The following is a 15,418-nucleotide window of genomic DNA, read 5'->3' on the forward strand; positions in this document are numbered from 1 at the left end:
TCTTATATATTTATTTTTTTTTGTAATTTTTTTAAACATTTATTGTTTTTTGTTTTGCGGCGCTGCTTATTCTCCAACAGTTCGGCGACAAAATATTTTGTGTGTGGAAAAAAAATATTTTACGAAAATATCGTTTTTTGCGCATTTCGCTTATTCGTCAAATACTACATTTACATATACATATGTACATATGTATGTATGTATACGCATGCTCGTTTGTATTTATTTCAAGTCGTATTTTGTTTGCATTGTCTGCTGCAACTACAATAAAAACAAACAGTAGCGCGCCATAATTTGCTGCTGAATTTTGTCATCGTTATTTTAAATTGTTTATATAGTACTTTGTTGTTGTTGTTGCTATTTTTAATACAATTTTCACATACTAGCGGTTTTTCGTGCTTTTGCCGCCGCAACGCTTTCCTTTTAAATGAATTTGTATTTTATTTTATTTTTATTCTCTTTCACTATTTTATTTATTTTTGCGCGTTTTCGCTGTCTCATGCTTTGTTATGTATATGTGCATATGCATACCGCAATTACTTGTTATTGTTGCTATTTAGTTAATTTTCTTTCTTTACATTGTTTTATATTACTTTTTGTTGCTGTTGCTGTTGCTTGTCGCAGCTACGGCTGCGTCTGCGTTTCATTGAACTTGATCTTTAAATCGCAAGCGCACGCGTTTTAACACACACACACACACACATGCATATATGTATATAGCACATGCATATTCCCAACACTGGCGGCCTGACGCAGCGCTTACATGCCGCGCACATACACACGCACTAACTAGCTGTCGCATACGCGGCGCGCATACAAAATTGATTGATGCCACATCAGTTGTGTGAGCAATCATTTTTGTACTGTCGTTGTTGTTGCTGCTGTTTAATTTATTTTCCGCCATGTGCCATGTGGCGTCGCATGTTTGTTTGTGTGTGTGTGCGTGTGCCATTGTGCGCGCTAATATTCATGAAATGTTGTTATTGATAATTGTGCGATGGATGCGCCGGCTGTTGGTGACGCGCGTACTTCAATATTCTAGCCGCGTTTGCAGGCTGACAACAGCACCGACACCAGCCGCCGGAACACAAACGCACACACACATGCGCTTAAGCGTGCTAGTTGTTTAACATCTTCCGCCGTGTGTAAGTGTGTGTGAGCTTGTTTGTTGCTGGTGTTATTGTTCTAGCTCTTAGGCGAAAATAGTAGCAGGCGCTATTGATGATTTCCTTTAAAGGTAGCAATTGTTGCGCCTTTAACGCGTTGCCGCGCTGCTGTTTTGCTGCCGTAAAGCGTGAACTTTGGAATCAACTTTTTGTTGTTGTATATTTGAATTATATATAGGCATAAAATTAGCTAATCAGCTTGATTGTCACGTTACTGGCGGCAGTTGTAAAAATAGTGTAATTTTCTAGTAAACAATAAGCAGGCTGATATTGTTTAAGCTTTCTTTAAGCTGTTACTAACCTCGCCATCTAGTTGTCGCGTGTTGGAAACCTGCAAATTTTTCCTGTAGTAATCAAATACTCGGCCTTACCTGCAGCTCATCTCTATAGAAAATCATTGCTAGCAATTTATACTTTTTTTTGCATCGCGTAGACTTCAAAAGAATATATCTTTGTGACGTATCCGATGTTAGCTTCATGCACAAAACAACGTCTGTAGTTTTACTGTATCACATTTCTATGCCTAAAATTTGGAAAGCAAACTGAAAAAGTGTTGCCTACTTTTACGCGGCATTGCTGTTTTTTTTTTATTTTTTCGCTTAAGGTGATTAAAGGCTCATTGTACTGCCTTTGTGTAGTCTGTTCTTCTTGATATTTGGCAAACCAACTGAAAAATAAATTGTAATAATTAAATAAAAATAATTATTATTTTATAAAAAATAATATTTTTAAAATATTAAAGTCAAAATAAAAATGTATATTATATATGAAGTTTAACTACAAAACTGATTTAAATTGCTCATTTTTCTTTAAATCGAAAGTGTTAATATACATAGTATGTAAACATTATATTCTCTTACATACATAAGCACACATCACCATGCTTGTACAATATGCTTAAACCTTTGTATTTGCATTTCCTGCCTTCAAGGATTAATTGCCTCATATACTTATGTATGAGTGTGTGTGTGCTTTGTTTTTGGCAAAATTTGGCATATTGTTTACCGCATTGACCTCGCCATTCGCCACAACTTGACACAAATTCGAACTGTTTTGTTTGGCATTTTGGCAATATTTAACCGAAACTATTATTTGTTGTGCTGAACATTTTCGAACGCGCAAAAATAAATAAATTTCCGCATCACAAAAATTCGTCGTTGTTAGACTCCCACGCTCCCACGCCATACATATATCAATAATTGAGCACAAATTGTCAAAACGACTTACAAACATACATGCATATATATATATACATATATATAGACATATGTATGTATGTGTATGTATATTCATTAATATCCGCAATTGACTGCTTTCTTATACATATACATGCACATATACTTAAGTATGTGTGTAGCCGTGTGGGCGCACGCGTCTGACGCAGCTACACGTGTAGCCCAAATCGCAACATTTGAACCTAGTTAGCTCACACTATGAATAATAGGAGCTAACAAAGGAAAAAAAACAAGAAAAAATCGAAAAAATCTCACGTCCAGTTTTGTAGCGACTCAACGTCTGACGTTAAGCGCTCGCTAAAGAACAGCCTGCTGATTTATTATATTGTAATTGTACTTTTGTTATTTGCTATATATACATACATACACACACACGTGCATAGTTTTGCTGATTCGACGCTTTTGATTGAAATATCAAATGTTGCCGCGCTTCAACTCCCTTTTGTATTTTAATCAGTGCTTAGCGTGCTTATTGCGGCTGAGTATGTAAGTAGGTACATACATATATGTATATATATGTAATTATGTACATATGTATGTATTATATGTGTTTAATATATATAAATGTACTCACATATTTATTGCTCGTGCACACATTTGTTAATTTACTTTATAGTTGTTGCGCCTTTAAGCCGTTGTTGTTGTATAAAACACCCGCGCGCGCGCTTAAACCAACAACAAAAGCAGCAACTAATCTGCAGCTGCGACTGCGGTCAGCTTCTTTGATCGCGTCATTTCCAAAAGCAGCGCTAAATTGCTCGATAGAAAAGGGGCGCGCCGCCCCGCGCCAACTCTGCTCTAAACCACCAACAATAAGCATAATAATTTGTATAACAATAATAACACATGCCTTCAAGCATTCTTCAATACACTCATCATTCAATCGGTCATGTGTCGCACCACATTTGGCATTTTAAATTCAATGAGTTTGCCTTTTTTCGCTATGAAATTTGTTGTACTTGGTACTCATGTTGCTTTTGTTGTTAGACTTGCTGTTTTTGTTGTTGTATTAGTTGGTTTTGTTGCTGGTGTATTTTGTCAGCATTAATTATGTCGTAATACGCATAAGTGCAAATATTTTCAAAATCATTTGAAAATGTGTCTCATGCATTGGCAATGACAGCGCGAAAAATGTTGCTCATACGCCATGGAGCACTATGCGGGCGGCATTTTGTTTACTTTATTCGCTAGGGGGAATGCCTGTATGTGCGCTCAGGCGCTGAGGTCAGCGCAAATGGTACTTGGTAACGGGCATGTTTTTTGTTGCGTGAATAAATTAAAAAAATTTAATAATATAAGTTTAAAAAAAATTAAATAAATGGAAAAAATAAACATATTTAACAAACATATTTAAATAAAATATTTTTTTTTGTTTAAAAAGATAAAGAAAATTTTAATAAACATGAAAAATATTAATTTTAATATTATAAATTTTCACTAGTGCGAAAATAAATTTAAAAAAATTTAATATAAATTTAAAAAATTAAACTAAAATTAAAAATAAAATAATTTTTTTTTTATAAAATAAAGGAAATTAAAAAAAAAATAAAAATTAAAAGCGAAAAACAATATATTTAAATAGTAAAATATTAAAAAAAATAAAGTATAAAAATATTTTAATAAATTATTATAAAATAAAATAGAAATTTGAATAAAAATTTAAAAATATTAAAAGCAAAAAAATATATTTTTAATTTCATTAAGATATTTTTTTGATTTCTTTATTTTTATTAAAAAAACTAAAAGAAAATATTTCTTAGTTTTATTTAGAAATAATTAAAACTTAGTACAATTTTTTAGTGCAAACAGAGATTTTTATTATTTTCATAAAAAAAGAAAAGTATTAAAAAAAGTTTAAAAAATAAAAAAAAAATAATTAAAAAAAAATTAAAATATAAAAAAATAAAAATAAAAAAAGAGAAGTAATTAAAATAAAATAAAATAATTAAAAAAGTAAACTAACGAAACCGAAATTAAAATATAATAAATAAATAAATAATAAAAATAATTAAAAAAAAAATAATTAAAAAAAAAAATAAAAATAAAAAAACTAAAATAAAATTAAACTACCCTGAATTTATTAAATATGAAAATAATTTAATTTAAAATTGAAAAATGGCGTAGTACAGCAGTAAACCTGGTATATTTTTTAGATTATTGAATTTCGTATCCATTACTTATTGCATTAATTTTTTTTTTTTTTAATCTGAAGTTTTCTTTTTTTAACTTTTTACTATTTTAATTTTTTTTTATATTTCTAATTTTTGTTTTTTTTTATTTTTTTAATTTGTTTTTTTTAATTTTTTTTTTTAATTATTTTAATTTTTTAATTTTTTTAATTTTTTTTTTTTTTTTTTTTTTTTATTTTTAGTTTTTATTATTTTTTTTTTTTTATTAATTGTTTTTAATTTTTTTTTATTTTTTTTACATCTTTTTTTTATTTTATTTACACATTATTATAATTTTTTATTTCAATTTTATTTTTTTCTTTAATTTTTTTACTGTATTGCGGCCAACCACCCAAACAAGTGCCCATTTGTGTTGTTTGCCCTCTAAAAATTCAAGGTTTCACCGCTGCTCAACCGTTCATGCGGTTATTCGCTTGCGCTTTGCCAATTCGTTTTTTCCACATTTTATTTACATACCACACTTTTCGCTGTATATTTGATATATTCTATATATGTATTTATTTATTTTTTGTATGCGTATTTACAGTTCATTCCACTTGCGTTCACCCGTCTCGTCTCCCGCTGAAACTCGTGGCATGTTTGCCTATAAAAATAGCAAAAATTTCCAAATAATATTTCACTTCACTTTCTAGCTTTCTACAACATCTCTGTATATTTTTAGCAAATGCGCTGAGTTTGAATTTTTTCGCACCTTCCTTCTGTAATTTATGATTATTTCTTTGCTGTGTTTTGTTTGCAAAAAAGCGACAAATTTTATGTGTATGTATGTATGTATATTAATACATTTATATTTATTTTTTTTTGACTAAGTGTTCGCTTTCTGCAGCGCTCATGTGATCATCGCACCCATAAAAATGCTCTCAGCTCCAAAAAAAAAATTAAGAAATAAATTTAAAATATTTTTTTTTTTCAAAAAAGCGCCAAAAATGTCGCAGAGTAAACAAAATTTTGCCGACGTTTGCAGATTTATGCAGCACAATTTTAATTTATTTTATTTTTAATTTTTTTATTATTATTTTTTCGCTTTATTTTTCTGCTTTTTTTCGCCTTATTTCCGAAGTATTATTATGATTTATTTATTATTTATTCAGCCTTTGTATTTGCTCAATCATTTTGAACACAAGCACTTCTACACACAGACACACACAGCTATTTTTAGTTTGTATATATTTTAGAGCTGCATAAATTATATATATACAAAGCAAAGCATTCTCACTTTCAATGACTTGTGTTAATTGCTACCAAAAATGTTTATTTTACGCACCGCACAACAACAAAGGCAACCACTTTAGTTCGAGTGCAAATATTCAATGGCGCTATTTTGCACTCTGATTTTATGATTTGCTTTATTATTATTCTTATTTTTCGTATATCTACTTGTATATATGTTTTCCACTCGCCAGCGGGTACCTGTTGCTCGGCCTGTTCCTTCCTCTCCAACCCAAAATTGGCTTTTGTTTATATTGACGCATTTCAATTTATGTCAAACAGTTTCGCTTTTGCTCTATATTTGCATAAATATACACACAATCTTTCGTTTTTGCTTACATTCCTCGGTTTTTGCTTGTTTGCTTTGGGACCACCACCTGTGTGTGTTCGTTCAAGGACACATACATATGTTTCTATGTATTGGCTTACCTTGAGGCTCCTTTGATGTGAGTTCGTCGCAGGCATTTTATTAAACTTGTAACAAAAGTTCTTGAAATCTTTTTCACATTGAAATGAATGTTTCTATATATTTATTTGGTGGTGCGCATACATCAATCCGAACCTGCGTAAAGGTCATTTCTGCGTCTGTTTGTTGTCTTTCACGCGATTTTTTTATCTTCACTGGAAATAAGTTTTTATGAGATGAAAAGTATTTTAATTTTTTTTGTGTGATATTTAATGCTAGCTCATTTTTTATTAGTTTTGTCCTTGCAACATTTTTCTGGGTAAAAAAACTTGCTTGAAGTTTTTTTAGCGCGCAAATTTATGCTATGTTTTTTATTGCGATAATCGTTGGTATGTGGATTTTGTTGCTCAACAACGGAATTTGTTCAAAAAATCTTTTTAATTAAAATTAATTTTTAAATATATTTCGAATTTCTTTTTTAACTTATTGAATACATATGTATATTTTTAAAAAAATTTGAAATTTAATTTTTAAATTTTTGTTGTTTAATAAGGTAAATTTTATATTTTAATTATAGGTTTTTATGATTGTTTAATTTTTTTAAATGTAATTATTTATAATTTTTTATATTTTTTTATTTTTTATACATATTTTTATTTTTTTATATATGGATTTTTTAATTTTTTTCTTTTTTTTTTATATATTTTTATTTAATTTTTTATTGGAGTTCTTTTTTATAGATATGTATATTGTATAAATATTTTTTTTAATTTTCCATATGATTATATTTGTTGTCACTTTTTTAAATTTTTTTCTTTTTAAATATTTTTTTTTTTATTTTTTCTTTTCTTATTTAATTTTTTTATTTGTTTTATATGTAATAAAAATACAATTAAATATTTTTTTCTAATTTTTTATATTAGCTTTAGGTTTTTAAATTTGTCTTCACTTCCTTTTGTTTGGTATTTATATTTGTATTTTTATATTTTTTAATTTTATAAAAATATATTTTTAAAGTTTTTTTTAATACATTATTCACTTTAATTTTTTTTTCAACTTTTTAAAATACATTTTAAATTTTTTTTAATAGATTTTTTAATTTGATTTATTTTTATTTTCTATAATTTTTTTTTTAAATTTCGTTTTTAGTTCTTTTTTTCAATATCCAATATTTTTTCGATATTTGGATGTCTATTTTCCATTTTTTTGCGCATCATCAACCATAAATATAGATATGTGCTCATAAAAAATAAATACTCAGACATGTATGTATTTACATGATCCCATTTATAGCTGATAGCATAAAAATGTCATAAATGGCAGATAAGGCGCCGCCCACATGTCAACAATGTTACAATTTGTGAATATTTTTTCAATATCGACGGTTTTGGCTAGCGTCGATGAATGTGTAGGCCTAATTGTGTGTGCATGTGGCACGATAAAGTCGAAGTAATCGAACTAAATATATATTTACAATTGTGTAGAGCGAAATATAGATAATTGCTATGAGTGCAAGCTGTTTACGGTGTTGTCTACTTTCGAAAAGTGGTTGATTTTTTTTTATGTTTTCTATGCCCCGAACAGGGTGTATTAAGTTTGTGGCGAAGTTCGTATGTACATATGTATATATAATTGATCGGGGTGATGAGCTGAGTCGATTAAGTCATAGTCCTTAAAAGTTTTATATTTGACAAGATATCTTCACAAAATTTGACATGGATTATTGTCCAAAACAACGGTACAATCTGCGAGGAAATTCAGATTGGACCACTATGGCGTATAGCTGGCAAATTACTGTTTTTTTTGTGAAGGGTACCGGTGCAAACGAAGACAACGTTTTTTTCTTGGTTTTGTTTATTTTTAGAAAAATAAATTTATTTTTATTTTGTTGTATTATTATTTTTATAGTTTTACGTTTTCGTTTTTTTTTTGAATTTTTATAATTTTCGTTTTAGTTTTGATTTTCTAAAAAATTAAATTGTATGTTATTATTCTCTATGATTTGTTCTAATATTCTTTATTTTAGTTTTTTTGTCGTACTTTTTTGTAGAATTTTCTTTTATTATTTTTATTATTGTTACAAATTTTATTTTTTTCGAAATTTTGTTTTTGATTTCTTAAAATATGAAAAATGTTACTCTTATTCTATAAAATTTATTTTGTAATATTCTTTATTTTATTTGTGTTTTTTATTTTTCAAAGTTTCTTTGTTGTTTTTTTAATAGTTTTCGTTTAGGAGTCGTTTTTGTTAGCTTTTTAAGAAACAAATATCTTTATTATTTTGTGTTTTTTTTCAAATAATTTTAGGTTTTTTTTCGAAAGTTTGTATTTCATTGTTTCTTTAAACTGTTTATTATTATTTTGAAAGTTCTATTTTATTATTATTATTTTTTATTTTTGTATATTTTTTAACTTTGTATGCTTTAATGTTTGTTTTCTATGTTTTTTAATATTAATTGCATATAATTTTTATTTTGTTTTTTGTTTTTAAAAAATGTTTGTGTTTTATTTTTTGTTTTTTTTTTTGTAAAGAAAAAAAGTTTATTTAATTTTTTTTAAAACAAATAAAAAAATAAATATAACAAATATTATTATTCTATATTAAAAAACAATATCTAACAAGTCTTTCATTTGAATTAATGTATTAAAAAATTGTTTTTCCCGTTTGTATACTTTTTTTATAATTATTTTTAATATTTTTGGATATATACATATGTACATATGTATGTTGTTCTTATTATATTTTCTATAACTTTTTTTATTTTTTATTTTCTTTTTTTATAGCGTTAATAGTTTGTCTTAACTTTCTTGTTCTATGTTTTATTTTAATTTTGTTAATTAATTTTTTATAAAATTTTTTTTTTATTGTTTTTTAATATTTTTCCTTTTTATTAATTTTTTTTTTGGTTTCGAAAATTTGCATTTTACTGTTTCTTTAAAAATGTTTATTAGTTTTAAAGTTTTAGTTTGTTTTATACATATTTTTTTTAATATTGTTTTACATTTGCTTGAACGTTTTTATGTTTTCCTATTTTTTTATTTTTTAAAACGATTTTATTTTGCTTTTTATTTGTTTCTTTCTTCTTTCTTTTTCTTTTGTTTTTATCTTTTTCATTACATATTTATTTTCTTTTTTTGTTTTTTTTTTTAGAAAAAAATATTTTTATGTTATTTTTTCAATTATAAGGTTAATTAATGTTTTGTAAACAAATTTATTTTTATTTGTTTTATTAAATTTATTTTATTGTAAATTTAGTTCTTTATATCTTTTTTTAGAAAACAAAATATTTTTATGTTATTTTTTTAATTATAAGATTAATTACTGTTTTGTAAAAAAATGGTTTTGTTTTTTTTTTCTAATATTTTCCCTTCAAGCCTTACCATTTAGAGAATTTGCATTTCATTGTTTCTTTAAAAATTGTATTTAAATGTTAGTTGTAAAGGTCGTTGTTTTAAATATATATTTTCTTAATATTTTTTTATATATTCTATTTTTTATGTTATTCAATACGTTTTTTTTATATATTTTAAATGTTTTTGTTTGCTTTTTATTTATTTTTTATGTTTTTATTATTAGTTAATTTATATTAATAGGTATTTTTATCATTTATTATTATTTTTTGTTAAAAATTTGCTTATTATTATTTTTTTTAACTTTGTGCTTTTTTATATTTTTTTTATTTATTATTTATTATATTTTTTTGTGTTTTCTTTTGTCTTTTTTTTTACTATTTTCTTTATTTACTCTTAGTTTTTTTTTTAATATTAGTTTTGTATTTTTGTTTCTGAATTTGTTTAAAGTTTCAACTTTCAAATATTGTTGATTTTCACGCCGCCTCTTACGCACCACGCGTCATTGCCAAACAGCACGCACACGCACGCAAAACTTTTGTAAAACAACGCAATTTTTTTTTCGTTTGAAATTTATGGAAACTTGAAGTATCTGCAAATGGTAAAAAATAATCCATGACATCATCCCAAGCTCCCAAGCAATCCAATATATTCTACTAATTACTAATTTAGCAACATTTGATGAAAAGCAATGTGCTTATAAACGATTAAGTCAGCGCGAATGGAGCGATTAACACATACATGGCAATATGGTACAACTACAACAATAACCATAACAACAAAAAAGCACACCGTGGAAAAAGGCAATAATAAATTTGCTAGAAATGTCGATTGGTTAAACGGCGAGAGTTGTTATTAATTTTCCGCTGTAATAGTTATAAATAAAATGTATGATTTCTTTTTTCGTCATACGCGAATAAACCGAGAAATCGAATAATGCGACATGAGATCGTGTTGCCAGCAATAAATGAAAGGCAACAATACCAAAAACAATAATGTTAAAACAAAAAGCATTTGCTGGCATGTAACGAGTGCAGCAGTCATACAAAGTAACCACAACAACAACAACATAATTAGCTGAACAACAACAATAATAACAGTAGTAAACTAATCAAGCTAAGCACATCAATATCTGCTGCTTATTTATTACTTGCTAATGTCTAATTGCGATTGATGACTACCCAAGCGCTGCTGCTGCCGTCACGCTGGCTGCAGCGCGAGTTGCCACATAATACACAACGCAACACAGAACACGTGGCAACCAGCAGACGTGCTCGTACATATGCAACAGTTTAATTTTAAACACTTATTACACTCGTATTTCGTTGAGAAAATTGTGTGGTAAGCCGTCGGTGTGCTGATCATGACATCGCTGAGCGCTGTGAGGCTTCTTGGAAATCGCAAAAAATCGCAAACGATCAGTTACAATTGAACTTTTGTTAAGGCAGGCAACGGGTCAACTTCAGCTACCGGCTGTGCGCGCCAAACGTAAATGAAAATACAACAATACAAACAACAAATACCAAAGTGACAAAAACTCACTCACACATACTTACATGCATACCTACACACACTAAAAATCGCAAGGAATTTTATATACGTGCCTGTATGTGTGTATTTGCCACCCCATACCGGCGGCCTGTCAATTATAAGCACTTAGTAATGCTCGGCAAATAAAACGAAATAAATATCCGCTGTCAGCCATTAACCCCAACAGTGGAAATTCGAAACTGAAGCGTGTCAGCGGGCATTAAAAATTTCGTAAAGTCAGAATTTTTACATCATCGCCGAAAATTGAGACATTCGCGCGTCGCCATTAAAGCGTTCGACATCGGTCATCAAAGTTACGAGCGTTTAGCGTTCATTTTGCCTACTTTTGTCGAATTTTTTTGCATCGCGTTTGTTTTGAATGCTGAAAAAATGTGCGAAGGCGCCGGGGAAGTGGGCAAGGAAACGTATAAAAATACCAAAAAGGTAATATTTAAAAAAAAAGGCAGTGAAATTATAAAATTTATTAAGCTTTTCGAAGCTTTCATTTTCAATGAAAGTTATTTGTTTTTAGAAGCTTTCGCTTTAATTTTTTCAGTAAATATGTTTTAAAGTTTTTTTTTTAATTCGGAAGCTTTGATATCAACTAGAGCATTTCAAAGCTTTCATTGTATGGATTTCCATCGAACGCTATTTGTTTTTAAAAGCTTTCGTTCTTTTAGGAAATATGCATACATATTTTTTTTAATTCGCAAGCTTTTGATGTCAATTATAGCTTTTCGAAGCTTTCATTGTATAGATTTTCATCGAACGCTATTTGAGTTTAGAAGCTTCAATTCTTTTTTAGAAAATATTTTTTGTTTTTAATTTCGCAAGCTTTGATGTCAACTAGAGCTTCTCGAAGCTATCATCTAAACAGCTTTCACTAGAAGCTATTAAATAAATATTTTAAAGCTGTTACTTTGAATAAAAGCCTTTTTTGTAACAATAACAAAAACATTTTTAGCTAGGATTGCCAGTAAAGCTATGCAAAATTTTCACAGAAAGCTTTTTGGTGATTTAGTAGCTTAAAATATGTAATCGTTTGACTTCCACTAAAGCTCTTTGAAGTCTTCGTCTTAACAGCTTTCACTAAAAGTTACTTAATAAATGTTATAAAGTCTTCGCTGCGATGTATTCAATAAAAGTTTTTTGTAACAATAAAATAAATGTAAGCTTAGTCTACACAAAAGCGATTTTATGATTTAGTTAGCATAACAAAATATAATCGTTTGACTTTCACTAAAACCTATTTTTTAAATGTTTTAAAAGCTTTCACTAAATCAATGTTTTAGATATCTTAAATACTTTCACTAAAAGCTGTGTTTTAGACGTTTTAAAAACTTTCTCTATAAGCTTTTTGGTAGTTGTTTGAAAGTTTGCTCTTTGTAGCTTTCAACTTAAAAGCTTTCACTAAAAGCTATTTGGTTGATCTTTTAAAGGCTTTTAATACAGGGTGTTTTTGTTGTTAAAGTTTTCACTCAAAAATCTTTAGTTGTCGTTTGGTTTTGCTGTTATAAAATATTTACAATGCTTTGAGTGCCATTGAAAGCTCTAATTCTGTGAAATATCTTTTTAAATGTTACAACTTGAATAGATGTGAAAAATCTGATTATTAATTCCGAGTATTACTCACTGTGTCATGTAATGTATACTATACAATGTACGTTACTTTGTCGTTAATTGCGGTCAGCTGTCAGCAGTTATTAGTATCAGTTGAGTAAGTTATAAATGTCTTTTACACATATTATATAACTTTATACGTCATGAAGGTTTTATTTTAGACCCTAAAACATATAAGACATTCTTCTTTATTGACGTAGGCAGACATTGCTAACCTAAAATGAGCAAAGGCGGTACATACAAACTTTCTGAGGCTGTTTAAGGTTGTTGTCTTTTGTAAATTTGTTGGTTTGGACTCTTTTTCATGAAGACTCAGAATATTTCTTGGGCAAAACTTGCTTTTGATATTTTTACAAGTTGAGGTTAAGTTATATTATTGACTTTCAATGCTGTTTCGACGCCCATCCAATGATTCTGTATATATTTTTCAAGCCTGGCAAAGTACTATATGTATGTACTATATGTGGTCAGCTTCGATGTATAGTGTTACAACAAGAATAATTTTCAGTGTAAAAAATATACTATGTGATCATGACTGATGAGTTTACGTGATCTATTTCTACATACAGCAAGTATACAGTATTCTTCTACTAGAGAATTTAAGTATGTAAGTGTTACAGAATTTTAGAAAAAATTCCTTCACCTCACCTTTTACCTTTGACCAAATTTGCATGCTTCGGTAAGACCTGGCACAGATCGTTAATTGTAGCATAAATAATTGGATAAATAAATACAACAGAAGCAACAAATATACTAAGCTAACGTACTTCTCAGCCTTAAAGGGGGGTAAGATCCACTTGCAAGTCAGAAAAAACACGATTTTTTTTTCAAAGCGGTATTTTATTTTATAAAAGAGTATAAAAAATGTACCTTAACCAAATTTAATGTGCTTTAATAATCGAAGATTAGTTTTGAAAACGTTTTGGTTCACTTGATCCTGTAGTAGATCTCCAGGAGGACCACCGAAAAAAGGCATCTGGCGGTAAGGTAAAATTCGTTGCATAAAATTATTTCAAATTCAAAAACAAAAACAAAATATATTTTTGTAATATATTTTGAAATTTTTGTGTGTGTTTACTAGTAAATATTTTGATTTTTGAGATAACCGATTTTTGTAGAAAAATTTAGACCAGCCACTAGGACTTAAAAATCCCAATTATTATCAAAAATTTTGTACCTTCGTTCACTAATTGGAAAATGTAACAAAAAAGGTCGTTTGAAATTTTCAATAAAAAAATTTTAATTAAAAAATGTTAACTAAAGTTTTTTTATTGAAAAACAATTAAAATAAATAAAAGAAGAAGTAAACTAAAAATAAGCATATTAAAAATTAAGAAAATAATTAAGAGAAAATTAAAAAAAACTAAAACCATATAAAATAATTAACATAAGTTTAAAAAATTAAATAAGTTTAAAAAATTAAAAAAGTTTATAAAATTAAAAAAAAATTAATAATCAAAAACAATTTAAAAATAAAAAAATTAAAAATTTTTAAATTTTTTTTTAAATTTTTTTTTTTAATTATTTCCAAATTTCATATTCCATATTATTTCCAAAAATTCCGTATTTGTGGATATAAAATTTGATTAGATTATTTTTACGTCACAAAGTTAAAAAATTTGAAAAGTTTAAAAAATTAAAAAAACTTAAAAAAATTAACAATTAATAACAATTTATAAATTAAAAAATCAAAATAATAAAAAATTAATAAAAAAAAATTTGTTATTGTTTTTTTTTTTGTTTGTTCAAAAAAGAATATATTCCATATTATTTCCAAAAATTCCGTATTTGTGGATATAAATTTTAATTAGATTATTCCTACGTCGCACTTTAACTTTTACTATACTATAAATATCTATATAAAAAATATGTTCCACATTATTATCAGAAACCTTATACCTTCGATCATTAACTGAAAAATGTAGAAAAAGGTCGTTTGAAAGCTTCAAGTTGATCGGTTCAGCCGTTTTGTTGAAATTTTCGCACCGACTCTGGAAGCCGCGTTTCGAGAAAAAGGTGTTTAAAGCTTAAATGCTGCATAAACAAAATTTGATTTGCTGAAACTCACAAGTGGATATAAACGCTTAAACGAAGATACTTACGTTTACAGTTGCCAGTCAGTGTCTGGTATGTCACTTAGCGCCACAAATAAATACCCTTAATGGGCGCTCAAAATCAATGGAGTTTCCTAGTGATTAGATTACAACCGATATCGCGCTGATAACTTTGCTATTTACAATTACTTATCGGTGCTTTAGGTTACTTATTTTTTGAAAAAATATATAACTACGTTTTTGTTTTTGTTGCACTTTGTGTTGTGTTTGTTGCTTGACACTCAAATTACTACGCTTTTGTTTACTCGTTGCGTTGCAGCGCCTCTCTACCTCACACACATATCTACATGGAGACACAAAAAAAAACTCATTTGTGAGCAGTCGAGTTGTGGAGTTGCGGCCGAACGCGCGGACGATTCATTTGCGTGCGGACGTTCAAGCGAAGCGGTCAGAAAAATTTGTTAGCTGGCAAAAAAATTATAAAGAAAGAAGAAGAAGAAAGCATATACATATGTATGTGTTGAAGTGAACTGTGTGTTGATTGTGAATTTAAGTGCGTGAGAATTGCAAGAAAATAATTTTTTTTTTTCAATTAAAAGGCCAACATTTTGTTATAAGTGCGTGCGTGATGTCATCATAGGCAGATGCAACAAGTTAA

The 15,418-nt window shown here is 27.8% G+C and overlaps 1 protein-coding gene across 7 annotated transcripts in view; it reads left to right on the plus strand.

The window, feature by feature from the left end:
* Positions 1–15,418, plus strand: part of LOC120767893 — a 66,380-nt gene that overhangs the window by 42,306 nt on the left and 8,656 nt on the right. Inside the window, exon 1 of one of the 7 annotated variants that reach the window (XM_040094229.1) lies at positions 11,434–11,530. The exons of the other annotated variants lie outside the window; for them this stretch is intronic. Coding sequence (XP_039950163.1) covers positions 11,466–11,530 — 65 coding nt within the window. The 5' untranslated portion in view covers positions 11,434–11,465. Of the gene's footprint in view, positions 1–11,433; positions 11,531–15,418 lie in introns of those variants that run through there. 7 annotated transcript variants of the gene reach the window in all.

This window comes from Bactrocera tryoni, chromosome 2 (assembly GCF_016617805.1).
Source record: "Bactrocera tryoni isolate S06 chromosome 2, CSIRO_BtryS06_freeze2, whole genome shotgun sequence".
NCBI lineage: Eukaryota > Metazoa > Arthropoda > Insecta > Diptera > Tephritidae > Bactrocera > Bactrocera tryoni.